Below are 15,215 nucleotides of genomic sequence, written 5' to 3' on the forward strand. Positions count from 1 at the left end.
CACCCTGTTTTGTTATTTGATGACAAAATGTTTGAAGTATTCTGCATGTAACCATATATTAGTGTGAGCAAGGCTTTGTAATGTGCATGGCACTGAGTGTAATTGGAGAAACCACAGTACACATTCATAAGAAAGTGAGCCAGCTCACTTATATTTTCCACTAATGCACTGTTAGACTGGTGAAAGGGAAAAATGTGTTAATATTTCAAGATAAATTATGCACACATACACCAGTGTTCTATGGTGTTGTGTGGTGTACACTCACCTCCTCCATGAATTTGGCATAAACAACAGGATTGGATATATCCTGTCTTGTATCAGTGGTGCAGGCTGCTGCTGCTGGCGTATGGTTATGCGGGAAAATTTTTCAATCACAAAGCTCAGATCATCTCAAACTAATTTCTTCAACATGACAGTGAATTCCCTGTATTCAAATGGCCTCAACAATCATCAGAACTCAATCCAAAATAGCAGCTTTGGGAGGTGGTGTTACAGGGGATTTCCATCATTGATGCAGTCGGCAAATTTGCACCAGCTGTGTGATGACATCATGTCAATATGAACCAAAATCTCAGAGGGATGTTTCCAGCACTTTGTTGAGTCTATGCCACAAATAATTAAGGTCCTTCCCTCCCCATCTCCAGCTGCCTCCCTCTTCCCGCTCCTCCACAACCACCCACACATGCAGGGCCTTGGAGTGGGGGTATGTCACCAGGGTGCAGAGGAGGCTACCCCCCCCGTCCCCCCCCCCGTCCCCCCCGTCCCCTTCTGGCTGCCTCTGCCTCAATTTTATCCCACAACTTAGACATTCACATTATTCACACTCTCATTACACATACATATAGGATCTTGGGGGTGGGCACAATCACGGAGTCCAAATCACCATCAGGGTGTATACCTCACCCCTGACGTCGTTGCCCACCTCTCAATTTTAAATACACTTAGTCATTGAGGGTTAGCAGGAGGGACTATGCGCTTACCTGCTGCTCCTTGGCAGGTAGCTCCATGCCCTCCTGGGTTTTAATTGCACCTTAGAACACATATGCATCAACACTACAATGAGCGGGTGGAGGGAGGTTTGGAGTCTTCTCCCACCCCCATTCTCTGCGGCCTGCTGGAGCGGGAGGGCTAGTAGGAGGAGTTGGCCGTCCGACTGCGGTCTGGGGTGTGGGGCCTCCCTGCTGCTGTGGAGTCGGGGTGGTCTGCCTCTCCCCACCGCAGGGAAAAGGGTAACACCACCTGGGTCTGGGTGCAATTCCCCCCTCCAGGGGCAAGGATACCTAGACCCGGTTTGTAGAGTACGCTTGGGGAGTGTGATTGTGTGTACAGCGTCTCTTTATGTCTGTCTCCACGTTGGTTGAGTGTGGAGTGAGTGCATATGAGAGCATGAGGGTGGGAATGGATGTTTGTGTCTGTGTGTGCCTGTATGTCTGTGTCTATATGTCAGGTTGGGTATCAGACGCCACCTCTCTGGGGACACCTCAGGCCCTCCAAGGTTTGGAGGCCTATCTCCACCCACCACCACTTCCCCTGCCGGTGGCGGACTCCCTCAGGTGTCGGTGTGTTGGTGGTTCTTTGTGTCTGGGGGTGGGCGTCCGGGTACACACCGGCTCACTCCTTGGCGGCCGCTTGTCGGGGCCTGGGGCCTGGGGCTCGCTCGGGCCCCTTTGGAGGTGGGGTGCCCCCGGCCTCTCGGCCTAGGGCTCGGTCACTCAGGCGCAGCTGGGGGCCGGCGGAGCTCACGGGCGCGTCACTGCAACTCCCCCTGACTTCTGCTCCGTGGCTGCTGGGCGAGCCCTCATCTGGGACTCTCCTCAGCTCTTACTGGGACAGTGGCGCGGCTGCCCCTCTGTTGGTCTTCCTTGGTCTCTTGTGTTCTGGGGGCCTCTGGATGTCTGGAGTTTTGATCTCCTCCATACCTGCTTCACACCCTGGAGGACGGGGCTGTGGCCCCCCCACACTCCCTAGCAGATCATTACATGGAGAAACCTTTGGAATGCAAGCATGCTGATCCACACAGGTATGCACACATGGGTATTCACAGACACGGACTAAAGCTTTCTTGGCTGCTGCCTCAAAGCACACTGTGCGCTGTCTATCTTGCGTGCTGCACAATATCGTTTATTATTTAGTAAATATTGATATCTATGACTAGCTAGTTTATTGTGATGGTGCTTTGTTTTCTCTATTATTATGTTGCTCTTTGTTGTTTGCTGTCTCCTCTGTTTGTTTTTTTTGTTTGTTTGTTTGTTTGTTTTTTTCTCCATACAGGTGACCCAGGAGTTCTTTTTTTTTTTCTCTCTCTTCCCCCCCCCCTTCTCACCGTCTCTTCTCCTCTTTGGTTTTCTTTCTTTCTCTCCCCCTCTCTCTCTCATTCATTCCCCCTGTCCTATTTATTAAAAAAAAAAAAAAAAAGACAAAGGATGAACTGAAGCTCTGCCATCACGTAATGTCGCATACTGCTGTTTCTGATGTCATTTAAAGAAAAAAAAAAAAAAAAAAAAATTAAGGTAGCTCTGGATGTAAAAAGAAAGTCCAATCCACTGTGTCATACGGATTTCTATCACTGTTTATTGTACTGCATACGTCTCACTTTATCTGGTTGGTGTAAAGAGATCTGCTGAAGTTGCCAATAAACTTTTGAAAACCTTTCAAAACAGAGCCAAACGACATGAGACAACATGCAATAAAATAAATACTAGCGATACAAGATATTATATGTATTTTTTAAGCCAAGTAATATCTACCCCACAGCTAAAACAGATAATCAATCAAAGACATGTAAATCTGTCAAAATAAACTAAAAGAAAGGTATGAAATATAAAGACAGAAAGAAACACAATACACAAAAACAAATTTCTGTGTATTGTCAACAGGTGGGGGAAATAAAAAAAGAACTATAGGTCTACATAAAGAGGAGAGGAGCTAAACACATATAGAATAGAATAGAATAGAATAGAATAGAATAGAATAGAATAGCCACTTTATTGTCATTCAGAATATATACCAGTTAGAATCAGAATTAAATTTTGGAGCATTTACTCACCATCAAACTGTAGAATATAAATAATAAATAAATTTAAATTTAAAGCAGTGTTGACAGATAAATAAAAGAATAAGGTAAGAACGTTTGTGGGGTTTTTTCTTCTTCTTTGTAAATAAATGAACTAGCTTTCAAGCTGCTGCAGCAACCATTTCAGTCCAAAGGGTGGCGATAATGCACGGATACGATTTGCCGCCGTATAAAAATACCAGTAGAAGAAGAAGAAGAAGGCTCACTGAGGTGTTGCTAGCTGATTGCTAAAAACCTAGATTTATGGTAGACAAATGAAAAAGATAGCTGAATTTCTTCAGAGGCTGATCTGCAGTGGATCGGAACAGCCTGCGTTTCGTGTAAAATGCCTCCTAGTCTGTCAGAAGGTTAACCGGGCTTAAACTTGCTGGCTGATTCTCCTGAATTAGGAGCTAAAGGGCCCTGAGTCCGCAGTGCTCGGGTGAATATCTACCCAGCATCTGCTGTGGGGGAGAGAAGCAGCATCAAGCAACGGGGTTATTGATATTAGAGGCTTTTAGATATTACCAACCTCAACTCAACATGTCAAATAACGGACCTCCTCCTCGATGGCGCAATTGTCCTAGAAGAGGGCAACTTGTGGCAGGTTAGTATGAATTTAACTAAGAGAATAGTGTTTTATTTACCAGATGAAGCTATTGCTACTAGTTAGCTTCGTTCAGTTGTGTTGCTGTGATGCTTGTTGCCTGATATATATCAGTTATTTATTATTTTAGACTGTCAGATTTAAGTAGCAGTAATGGGCTGTGTTGGTCCATGTTCGGTCTGTAAGTACAGAAAGATTACCACATATTTAAGCTCTGTTTCTCTGTTGTAAAAATGAATGCGTTATCTTTTAAATGAAGTGTAAATCAAAGCGCCGATTTCATTGAATGACGTCAACATATTTTGTAAGCTTGATTTAGTTAAAAGGGTTTGTTCTTTTGGTATTTATATGGAATTAACTTAATTTTGGCATATTTTTAATGGAAATTTCTCTGACACTGTATTCGTGCGCGCTCTTTTTGCTAGGTCGCTAACGGTAACTATTTAGCAATGTTTTTCGCTTCTTTTCAGCGTTTAGGGTGACTTTAATGTTGAACAAACACAACGTATGGTAGTCCATTGGTTTTAAAAGAAAAAGTTTTAAAAAGAGCTTCAGAAAAGTGCTGCTAAGTTGGTATGCTTCACCGTTAAAGAATCACGTGTCCAAACAAACCGGGGCTATGGCTTGAGGAGCTCACGGCGAGCATACGTGTGTGACACATTACTAATGCTGAGAGGCGTTTAGCACGAGAAGCATTTTATTTTTTTAATGTATTTGAATGCCACCTTTCTTTCTCTTTTGCTTTTTATAATCTATAAACTCTTAACTGTTATTGCAATTGCTGTTTTTGTCTGATAATACTATGATTTCCAGTAGGTATTTTGGTGTTATTCTGGTATAGTCTTTGTATTCTTCTGCTATCTGTACCTGAGCTGTGGTAATGCACACATTTCCCCGCCGTGGGATCAATAAAATCTTCTCTTATCTTTATCTTAGGTATGCACCCATCAGCTGCTACATCTGTTTTTGAGCTTCAGGTTTCTTTTAAGATCCAAAAATAACTGAGAAAAAAAATGAACCAAAGTATCGGAGAATTCACCTTCCACCAGTTTCATACAGTTATTAGATGTTTTAACTGACTGTAGCTGGATTTAATTTTAGTTGCGACTGATATCATCATATTGCACAAATCTGCGTGGCTTGTAAGTCTGTGGTCACTTGATGTTTTCTGTGAAAGACTTGTTAACCTGCAAGAGATGGACAATGACGTTCTTTCTTTAACCTCGGAGTCCTTCATTAAAAGCCAGAATTTAGAAAAGTGTCTGAGTTGTAATGTTGCCTCTGTAAAACCTAAGCCAGGCAAAAAAATGTGGATCAAGAGCATGAGGGAGAGAAATGCTGTACAGTTGGGGTATCTTTAAAACTACCTCCCAGCTTCTTTTCCTTGACATTGATGAAAATGTCATTGAGGTTAAGGAAAGGAGCTGCTTCTTGGAGTGTAGTGTCTTGGAGCAAAGACAGACAGGTGGACAACTGTGCTTCATAGCTAAAAGTGTACCAGTGTTTCCTGGGACTGGTCAGTGATAGACAGCCTGAGTATATCCTAAATAAATGGTAAATGGCCTGTATTTGTATAGTGCTTTACTAGTCCCTAAGGACCCCAAAACGCTTTACACCAGTCATCCACCCATTCACACACTGGTGATGGTAAGCTACATTGTAGCCACAGCCACCCTGGGGATATCCTAAATAATTCAGTGGTCAGTAACAGACTTTGGGAATGTGTGCAACTTTTACTACATTCTGTTCTGTATTAATAGCTTGAAAGGATAGATGTGGATAAAACTGTGTTGATACGAATGCCAGTATGGACTGTGGATATAGATCTGTTCCTATATGTATTCCTTATTGCAATGTACAACTGTCAAAATAACAGCCCAACATAAGTAGAAGGAAGTTATAAGGTCAAAGTTGGACAGTGCAAGTCTAAGTTCCCAGTCTTAAGTGATGCAAGGCTGTCTTGTTAACACTTTATACAAAAGTATTGGTGTTACTGTTTCATTTCGCCCATTCATCATTGTTATCATTACAGTTATGTGATGTTGAGACATTTCTGTAAAACCTGCAATTGCAGGCTTGTCTCCTCTCCGCCTCAACTTTATAACAGTGCAACAGTTTACACAGATGCTGTGTTTAAAGGCACAGCTGGAGTTGGTGGCACTTTTTAATCCAGGCTTTTATTCTAAGAAATTCTGTGTAGTTTACACAAATGGATCCACAGTTTTATTGGCTATTAACCAAGTTCTTTACAAAACAAATGCACTTGGGGTGCTGTCTAATGCTTAATTGAATGTGACCTTGACAAATACTTAGTCAGTGATTTTATTTTTATTTTTATTGATTTATCTGAATTTGTAGATTTGACTTTGTATGAAGTTAGACTCTTAGCCGTAACCCTAAAAACTAGTCATTAAATTAGGGACAAAGCTGCTGTCCCTGCTCATACAAGATTAGTTTACAAGAAGAGTTTTAATACTAGAATACTGCAGGATTTTTTGTTTCATTCATTACATTTCTCCTTCCTAGAGAAATTCCTGCCAATGAAAACGATGTTAGGTCCCAGATATGATGACCAAGTTGCAGAGGAGAACAGGTTCAATCCGAGCATGCTGTCCAACTATTTAAAAAGTCTAAAGGTAAGTACCCTCAGCAAGGACATGAGTATTAAAGTGGCACAGAAAACCTTCCCTCACAGTGCCCATTTCTCTCCTCCTCAGGTGAAAATGGGTTTGCTCGTAGACTTGACGAACACGACTCGCTTTTATGACCGCAGTGAAATTGAAAAAGAAGGGATAAAATATATGAAGCTTCAGTGTAAGGGGTAAGATTAAAAAGCATTGTCACAAATTAACTGTCCAAATTCATCATTTTGCAGAACTGTGGATGCTAATGTGTTTTGAATACTAATGTCATCCTGTACCTTTTTAGCCATGGGGAGTGTCCTTCAGAAGAGACCACTGAGATGTTCATCAGGCTCTGTGAACACTTCAATGAGAAGAATCCCACAGATTTGATAGGCGAGTATTTCACCAATCTAATTGACAGACTAGGTGCACTTTTGAATCTAAGGTACACCAGCAGAAGGTATACCTCCCAAAGCTTGCTATTGTAACAGGAAGAGTAAAAGTTGTACTGATCATTGCCGACAGCAAAGTAACAATTTAGCAGGTAGCTAATGAGAATGCCAGGGTTCATTTGCTTTGCTTTCCCCGATATCTATTTGCTCTTTTGTGCCTGGGAAACTAGGGTTGGGCGATATGTAAAAATTTTCCAACCAGCAATCTAGGCTATCACCAGCTTCTGCAGCTCCATCAGCATTTGGGCGCACTCTGAGGAGGGTGCATTTGCTCGCCGATGAAAGAGGGTCCTGTTAAAACAGCACTTTTCTTTTCTGTTGACTGCTACTATTAGCTCCATCATTATTAGCAAACTTACTCATGGGCAAATAAATAGATAAATAAATCGCCCTTGTAAAAACTATTGACCATAGGCTCAACCTATCGTCGATAGTCGATATATTCGTCCAATCGACCAACCCTATGGGAAACAAACAGATGCATATTATAAAAACCTAACCAACTCTTTAGCACACTATCTTTAAACACTTTGCACAAAGTATCCCTGGTTACTTTATTTGTTGTGTCACTTTACATTTTTCATATATTATAATGTTGGATCCTGTTTATTAGTGGTGCTACGGATCAAAAGTCTCACGGTTCGGATTGGATCATGTTTTTTTTCGTCACAGATCGGATCAATTTTCGGATCAGCAGAAAAAAAAGAAGACAAAAATTTAACTCGTCATTTACTTATTTAAGTATTTTTTTGCCTATCAAAAAACATTCAACTCAAGACTCATTCCACGCAATTATATAAAAACAAATTAAGGTGCAATATAGGGCAGTACAGGGCTTTCTATCTACCACGCCGCTGTGATATAATGAGCGGTCACGGTCACGTAGCTTTCCGTTGCCCTGGAGGTCCACCCACTTTTAGTTAGGGCAACAGAAGATGCCTGGGACAGCTCAGCCATAACTTTAAACGTGCTCAAGCACCTTCATCATAGTTTAAACTAGTGCTGTCAGCGTAAATCTCGTTAAAATGACGTTAATGCCATAACTGCATTAACGCGGCAAATCTCTGTTAGCTAGTTACTGCGGACCGCCCCGTGCGTGGGGCTGCACAGCGCTAATGCGTCAACTAACGCGTTGACTAGTTTAAAACCCTTGTTTTGCACAACAGAATACGGCCTCCTGTCTGCAGCTAAACACCCCAATAGCTTTTGTAATAGCTTTAGCCCGGTGGGCTTAGGTAGCAATACCCCAAACTCCTCTGCTCCTCCACTTGGACCGCTAGCGCTGACCATAGCTATCGCTTGACAGACTGACCACGCGCACCATACACAAACTTTTTTTCTTCTTTTTCGAATCTTCGGATCACGTGCGTGCCGAACCGTGGAGTGGGATCGGTTTGGATTACGGATCAACCGTGATCCGTTGCACCACTACTGTTTACTTATTTGTGGAAAATTATTCAGGTTTAACAGTATTTTCTCTCTGACTAAAATGATACCAGAAGCTGAGTATTTGGCCAAGAGAAGCCTCTGAGTGTGTCTGTTTTTCATTTATTAAGATATCAGATGTGCCAGTGTGACTGGAACCCATTAAGTACTGTGTTTATCACCTCTGCACACAGAAGGATATGAAATGAGACAGAAATAGACTTTAAGTGTAAAAACATCTGGTGCTGTAAATGAGTTTGCACTGTGTGTAATTTAGTCAGACAGTTGTAACAGCTTTGCTTCAGCAGTAATCAAATTCTGGCTATGACTTATCCCAGTCAGTATGAATCTTAATGCCTGAACATCATTTCAAAAACCCACATTTAAAGTACATAGAGACCTTCTGCTTCATTTACACTGCCACTTTTATTTTGCAGTAAAGAATAAAGTGTCACTGTGTCCTTGTAAGTTTTTTTTTTTAAGAGTTTAGTGCTATGTCATTATAATACTACTGCAAAAACTTTGCTACACCCCTTAAAAGTAGACATCAACATAGTTTACTCGTACATTACAGAACACTGTTATTTATCATTTCTAGCTCTTATATTTTAACATATTGATCATATTCTTGCGTATGTACATTCAATCTTGTTTATTGTTACTTCTTAAAAATAATTTTATTCGTGGCTTGTGGGTTGTAAACTTCAAAGAAACTGCTGTTTTTGCTTTGATTCTCTGATATAAGCGTGGTTGATCATTATGCTGATGCCTAGGCTTAGGAAGAGAATGAAGATCTGTATCGTGTTGCAGCTTCTAAATTCATACGCATACTCTCAATAGAAAAGTTTGCTTTTGGAAGAACTGCCTTTGCACTAAATGATCACTATATTAGGCATACCTTGGTAGTACTGGGTTAGATCCCCTTTTTTGCCTTCTGAATTGCCTTTTTTAGTTGATTATTTTTTTCTTTCTTTTTTTTGGTCCAAGTTAAAATGTTAGCATTACACAGCTGCTGGAAAATTTTGGACTGCCTCACTGATGCAAATCTCTCTTTCCACCACATCCCAAATGTGCTCAATTGGATCAATATCTGGTGACTGTGGAGGGAATTTGAGTACAGTTAAATTTTTGAACTTCCAAAGGATTTGAGCTTTATGACGTGGCATATTATTATTATTATTATTGGAAGCAGCCGTCAGAAGATGAGTACACTATAGTTACAAAGGGATGGACATGGTCAGCAACAATACTCAGGTGCATCGTTGGTGTTAAGCTGTGCGAGGTTTTCAGTTGCTTTGGTGTTTGCAATGTTGTGTGTTCAGAGATGTTCTTTTGCATGCATAGTTAGTGGTTATTTGAGCTACTGTTGCCTTCACATTAGCTTGAAGCACTGTCCTCTGACATAAACAAGGCATTTTGGCCAGTGAGCTGCTGCTGACAGCATAGTTGATCTGTTTCAGACCATAAACTCTAAAGACAGCTGGACGGGGAAATTCCCCTAGATAAGCAGTTTCTGAAATACTCAAAGTAGTCCGTCAGGCACCATCAGCCACGCCACGTTCAAATTCACTAGAATCATCTTTCTTCAGCTCAGTTTAGGCGTCAATGACTCATCTTGATCATTACATACACTAAATTCATTGAATTGGTGTTGTGTGATTGGCTGATTGGTAACGTTAGCTTTTGTGTCCAGCAGAGGGCAGCCTTACTCCAGGATTGGTTAAACGCAAATTGGAGCGAGGTCTTGTCAGAATATATTTTCACTGTTTAAAATTTCAGCAAACACTTTCATACACTCATGTCAAATATCAAACAGCCTCCCAGTACAACTAGTGCTCTTCTGATGTCTGCACAGTAGCACCATGTTCAGCCCTCACACAGAGTGTCTTTGCACATTTTTAAAATATGCAGTCCTGTGCAAGTCAATATTTTGTCAGCTTGTGGAGGAGTTGCATATCGCAAACAACACTCATCTCCCAGTGAACACTGTGTAGGTGATTTATAGGTGAAGGAATATCAATGAGCACCTTGGCTAAATAGATTTGATCTAAAAGGGAGCGATGTAGATGCTGGTGTGTGGGAAGGTTATTTCCACTGTCCCCCCCCCCCTTTTTTTTTTTTCTCGAACTAGATTATTATTATTTTTCCCTGTAGCTCTTCAGCTTGTTATTATGAGCTCAAAACAAGCTATTCTAATTTCTAATGCAGGTTGTGACAAATTAAGTTATTATGGGTTTAGTTACAAGCTGAGTATAGGCATAGTTAATGGGTTAAACACATGCACAAGAAAGGAGCACCTTGCTTCGCCTTTAAATTAGGCTTACACTGATACTGGCTGATAATGGCTTAGTGCATGCATATCGGTATCAGGCCTGTGTTTATAGTTGTGCCGAAACACCTTGCTGCATTTTACATTTACATAAAAAATAGTTTGCCCATTGCTTTATTTGAAGTCTTTGGAGTGTTCTAGTGGCACACATGATATCCTCAATTGTCATGTAAATGTTTTTAGTGGGGAATTAAAAAAAAAAAAAAAGTTAGCGCCTTCTATTGTAGTGGTATTGGTCTGTAATGTCCTTTGCCTGAAGGTTAGCCTAGGGGGTACTTACCGGCCGAAGACGGGGTAACGTCGCTGCACTTTTATGCTACTGGCAGCAGGGTGCTCTCTTACACCTCATCCTGTCCAGATTTGCTCTTAACTTGTAACTGCTGCCCGACTTTTAAATCAGACTGCTCGAACATCAGAGCAGAATGTGTGAATGTCATCCCAGCAATCTCCTGCCTTTAGCCAGCTGGTGATTAGGCTTTGTTTTCTCCACAGTGCACACGTCCAAATTAGACAATTGGTCTGTTAAATGTGATTTCTTTATCGCTGCCGTTGCCAGGCAAACATCCTAATATATTGGGAGACATGCGAGTCAGGTTTCATTTTATATGTATTTTTTATTTATTTTTTTTAATCCTGCTGTGCACCTGCTGAAGGGATCTCGTCTGAATAAATGTCAGTTCGTCGCAAATTAGGAGGGTTTTTGTGAGATATGACTACAAGCTTCAGAGTGCTTTTGTGGAGGGTTTCCTTTCCAGAATCTTTTCTTCTGAAAGAGCAGAATTTTCTCTCCTTGTGTTTTTGTTGTTTTTTTTTTCTCATGCTCTTTCCAATCCCTGAATGTTTCATCAATCCCTGGGTCTTTTCTGTGCGTGCAATGGCTGGTGTCAGATTTTTTGATGTAGGTATAAAGGCAGGACCCCCCTCTAAGGAGAAAAGGATCTGCCTGTGAGTCCTTTGTGTGTGACTTGATGCCCCTCCTCAAAACATCCAGTCAGCCGCAGTATATCTCAAAGGCGAGCTGGGTTTATTGATGTGAAAGATGTTACATTGGATGAAATTGTGCCCAATGGCTTGTTTGTTGAAATAAGGGGGTCTCGTTCATAATTGCCACGTTGAATTGATTGAGCGTAAATTGAGGTGACGGCACACACATCCAATAAATTGGCAAGCTGCGTGAAATGGAAATAAGAACACTATTCATCGTTAAAAAATAAATGTAAATCTATTATTTATGTGAAAACAATAGGGACAGAAAAACAACAAAACAATATATTGTGTAAACTTGAGGTGGAGTTTTTTGAAAGGTTTGCATATTTCTTTTTTCTTTCTCTCTCCTGAAGGTGTTCACTGCACGCATGGCTTCAACCGGACAGGCTTTCTGATATGTGCGTACCTGGTGGAGAAGATGGACTGGAGGTAAGGGCTGACACGCTTCAATCACTTGCACTGCTGGGAGGGCAGTCTCACAATCTTCAGTCGTCTTGCATGACAACACAAACCCTACAACATGGAGCACCCACCAGTGTTACTCTGGTTTCACTCTCCCAGCCGTATCAGTATTTTTTATTTTTTAAGCTGATATTCCCATCTTCTTCTCAGCATGTGTGTGACTGCAAGAAAGGTTACTCTGTCACTACTAGTCTAAATAAAGCTTTACAAAGAGGCTGGCTGGTTTTGAGTGACCGAGCAGCCGAGATAAATAATTTAGAGCAGCTGAGCAGGAGGGGTGAGGATGCATCTTTTGTTAGAGGTGGAGCAGCAGTCTGTGATAGCAGAATCCCTGGAAGCTGCAGACATGGAGGCTGGATAAACACCCTCCCACCGCCCACTACTTCCTGTGAAATGAATATCCTGAGAACATTTACAGCTGTCATCCACTATTACGTGTTGGAAGATAAGTAACAACAATGGGCCTTTTTAATGCGTATTACCACACGTAATGTTAAATGGCTTCAAATTTATTTATTTTTTCCTCTGGGAAAAAATTACTATATCCGAAGGGAAAATGACATGGCATATTTAGTGCACAGTAAATGGTACAGTATTAGCATGCTTATTCTGTGATTAAATGCACATAATAACTTTATGCAGGAATGTCTACTGTCTGGTAAATAATGCAGTTTTATTTCTTGTAAAAGCGGGTTTAATTCTGAGTTGAGAAAAAATGATTTTTTTTTCTCCACAGTCACCTTAAAATTTTTATTCCTAGCAGAGATTGTTCTTGAGAACAGACAATAATCTGGCAGTTCTCCTTCACCTTTAGTCAGAATAGTTGGCATGCAGTCCCTCAACCTCCCGTCTAGGCACACAGGTCAGAATCAGACCTGCTTAATTTTCAGCTATTTGAAGCTTCTGCATTGAATAAGATAAGAACTTTATTTATCCCGAGGGAAATTCTTTTGTCATACACATGCTCAATGCAGCAAGAGAGACGGAGGAATAAGATTTACAATATGTGCAATAGAATACTAGTATACAGTAATATACAGATGGATGTTTTTGTCAAATCCAAGCATTACACAGCCTGCTTTATTGTGTTTCAAGGTCACTATTATTTGCTTCAATAAATTTCATATTTAACTGTGTCACGTGACAAATTTAACAGCTTTAATCTCGGAATCAGATAGATTAAGCTCCCCTTTTAGAACCTGACACCAGCAAATGCTCCTGTAAAGTGGATTCAATTACAATTTGATCATTAGAATATCTGCTTCCCTAGTTTTCAACTGCAAGTAAGAAACTTGTAAAAAATATCTTTATGCTTTTTAGATTTTTGATGGTTTTAAGTGAGTACAAGGTGAGCACGAGTTTTCATACGCCCAATAACAGTTTAAACACGTGTAGAAGTGTTTAACAATCAAACTGCTCTTTCTGTGTTGAAAGGTCTTTCAAACTTGAAACGATTGAATATATTTTATTGAAACAGGCCAAAGTTTTCAGCTTACAAACATGTTTACTTCAAGAAAAGTGTATTTTCTTTTTTTGTCTCGACTTATTGCAAATGCGGTTTGACATTTCATTTAAAGTGGTAGCAATAATCTCCTATACAGCTTTTTTTTTCCTTTTTTTTTTTTTTTCCTATTGCATTAAATTATTTTTAGTTTGTGTTATTCTGCAAATGTGACTGTTGTTTTTAAGTGTTCCTCCATCCCCGCCTTTGAAACGATGTGGCCTCCGGTTTTTGTCGCGTGGTTCAGCTGCTGCTGCTGCTGCTGAGTCAAGGCAGTTGGTTGGCGTCCCTCCATCATGGGTTTTAGACAGACACTCGTTTAGAAACATTTGTTCTTGGTTAAAGTCAGCTCACTATCTTCTCTTTTATGCTTGTTCTACTCCACCCCTCTCTCACACATACTGAAGTCTAGTTGTAGATAGAAGTTAAGAGACACTAAATGATCATAACATTAAGGAAAATAAAGCAAATTAAATATTTCATTCTTTTTGTTTCCCTTTGGTTTCATGGGAGCTTCTGCTTTAGACACCCTGGTATAAAGATAGTGCCTCTACACCATGTAAAAGGTCCACTTATTGTACAGAAAATCATCTATATACCCATATCTTTCACCCACTTTCATGATCGTTTGGTCAACTTGAAACTAGTCTGAAGGTTTTTTTTAAAAAAAAAAAAGTCCTGTCTCTGTTATTTGTTCTTATCAGCATCGAGGCAGCGGTGGCTGCTTTTGCCCAGGCTCGGGCCCCGGGGATCTACAAGGGAGACTACCTCAAAGAGCTTTTCCGTCGCTATGGTGACGGGGAGGGCGCACCACCTGCCCCCGAGCTGCCAGAATGGTGCTTTGACGACGGGGACGTGGACGACGACGGCAACGCGGTTGGCCAGGAGTCGGGCCCCAGCTCCTCTGGGTCGGCGCCCGGCAAGCGGAAGAAAGAGAAGATAAAACTGGTAAGGCCTCTGTGTTCCAGGAAATGGACTCTTAAGTAGAAAATATGTTGATCCCTTTGCTGCGTGACTGGGTGATTTTTGGGTCTACGGGGAGGCCTCCCTTTTTAAGAGGCACAAGTATATAATAATCCTGTAAGTCTGTTGCTGAATCCAATAAATCTGATGCTTAAATTTAGAGAAAATTACACTTTCCATTTTCTCAGCTGCTGACAGAGGTGTAATTTTGATTAGATAAAAGCTGCCTGCCAGTGTTAATGTATAGTATTCATCAGTGCCATTCTGAGAAATTAGAAACCTTGAATCATCTCCTCTTGCTTGTAATCAGTTTTTCCTTCTGTTTACATTGATCTAATGCTTCAGAGTACTTCAAGGAAGTGACTGTATAAGAAGCCTAAATCTAAATGGTGAAACAACACGAGTAGCAGCCAGTGTAGAGGCAATGAAAAGACAGAAGCGGCACTTGTATGGTGGAAAGTATTAAAAACATATTTATTGGTGTGAAACATTTGTTCAGATTACAACAGCAGAACATCTGTTTATTACTTTTATTGCACACAGAGCTCACTGACAACCTGAATGGGGCCAAATCTAATATTTGAGAATATGATACAGCACAGGCGAGGTCCAGAGGAGAGAGGAGGAACAGTATACTGTCTCTTGGTTGAGTGGCCGGCTTCGCAGTCAGACTAGTCGGCAGCTATGTACCTATCATGATCAGGAAGATATTTCGAAGGATAAAACATTTCCACAGTTTCTCTATATGTAGATTTTAATGGGTGAGCCACTTAAGGATATTTGGTGACTCATTTTGGCATGTTTTTATAGAGA

General features: G+C 40.9%; 1 protein-coding gene across 1 annotated transcript in view; it reads left to right on the forward strand.

Moving 5' to 3' along the window:
• The first annotated feature begins 3,246 nt into the window (after positions 1 to 3,246).
• The window catches only part of rngtt (RNA guanylyltransferase and 5'-phosphatase), a 110,112-nt gene continuing 98,143 nt past the window's right edge, over positions 3,247 to 15,215 (forward strand). Inside the window, exons 1-6 of the mRNA XM_086264634.1 lie at positions 3,247 to 3,659; positions 6,186 to 6,295; positions 6,377 to 6,480; positions 6,588 to 6,676; positions 11,830 to 11,905; positions 14,144 to 14,387. Coding sequence (XP_086120760.1) covers positions 3,596 to 3,659; positions 6,186 to 6,295; positions 6,377 to 6,480; positions 6,588 to 6,676; positions 11,830 to 11,905; positions 14,144 to 14,387 — 687 coding nt within the window. The 5' untranslated portion in view covers positions 3,247 to 3,595. The remainder of the gene's footprint in view (positions 3,660 to 6,185; positions 6,296 to 6,376; positions 6,481 to 6,587; positions 6,677 to 11,829; positions 11,906 to 14,143; positions 14,388 to 15,215) is intronic.

Source organism: Aulonocara sp. 'chitande type north' Nkhata Bay, linkage group LG15 (assembly GCF_057382095.1).
Source record: "Aulonocara sp. 'chitande type north' Nkhata Bay isolate Kocher_YH1m ecotype deep benthic linkage group LG15, A_spYH_male_GT1.1, whole genome shotgun sequence".
Taxonomy (NCBI): domain Eukaryota; kingdom Metazoa; phylum Chordata; class Actinopteri; order Cichliformes; family Cichlidae; genus Aulonocara; species Aulonocara sp. 'chitande type north' Nkhata Bay.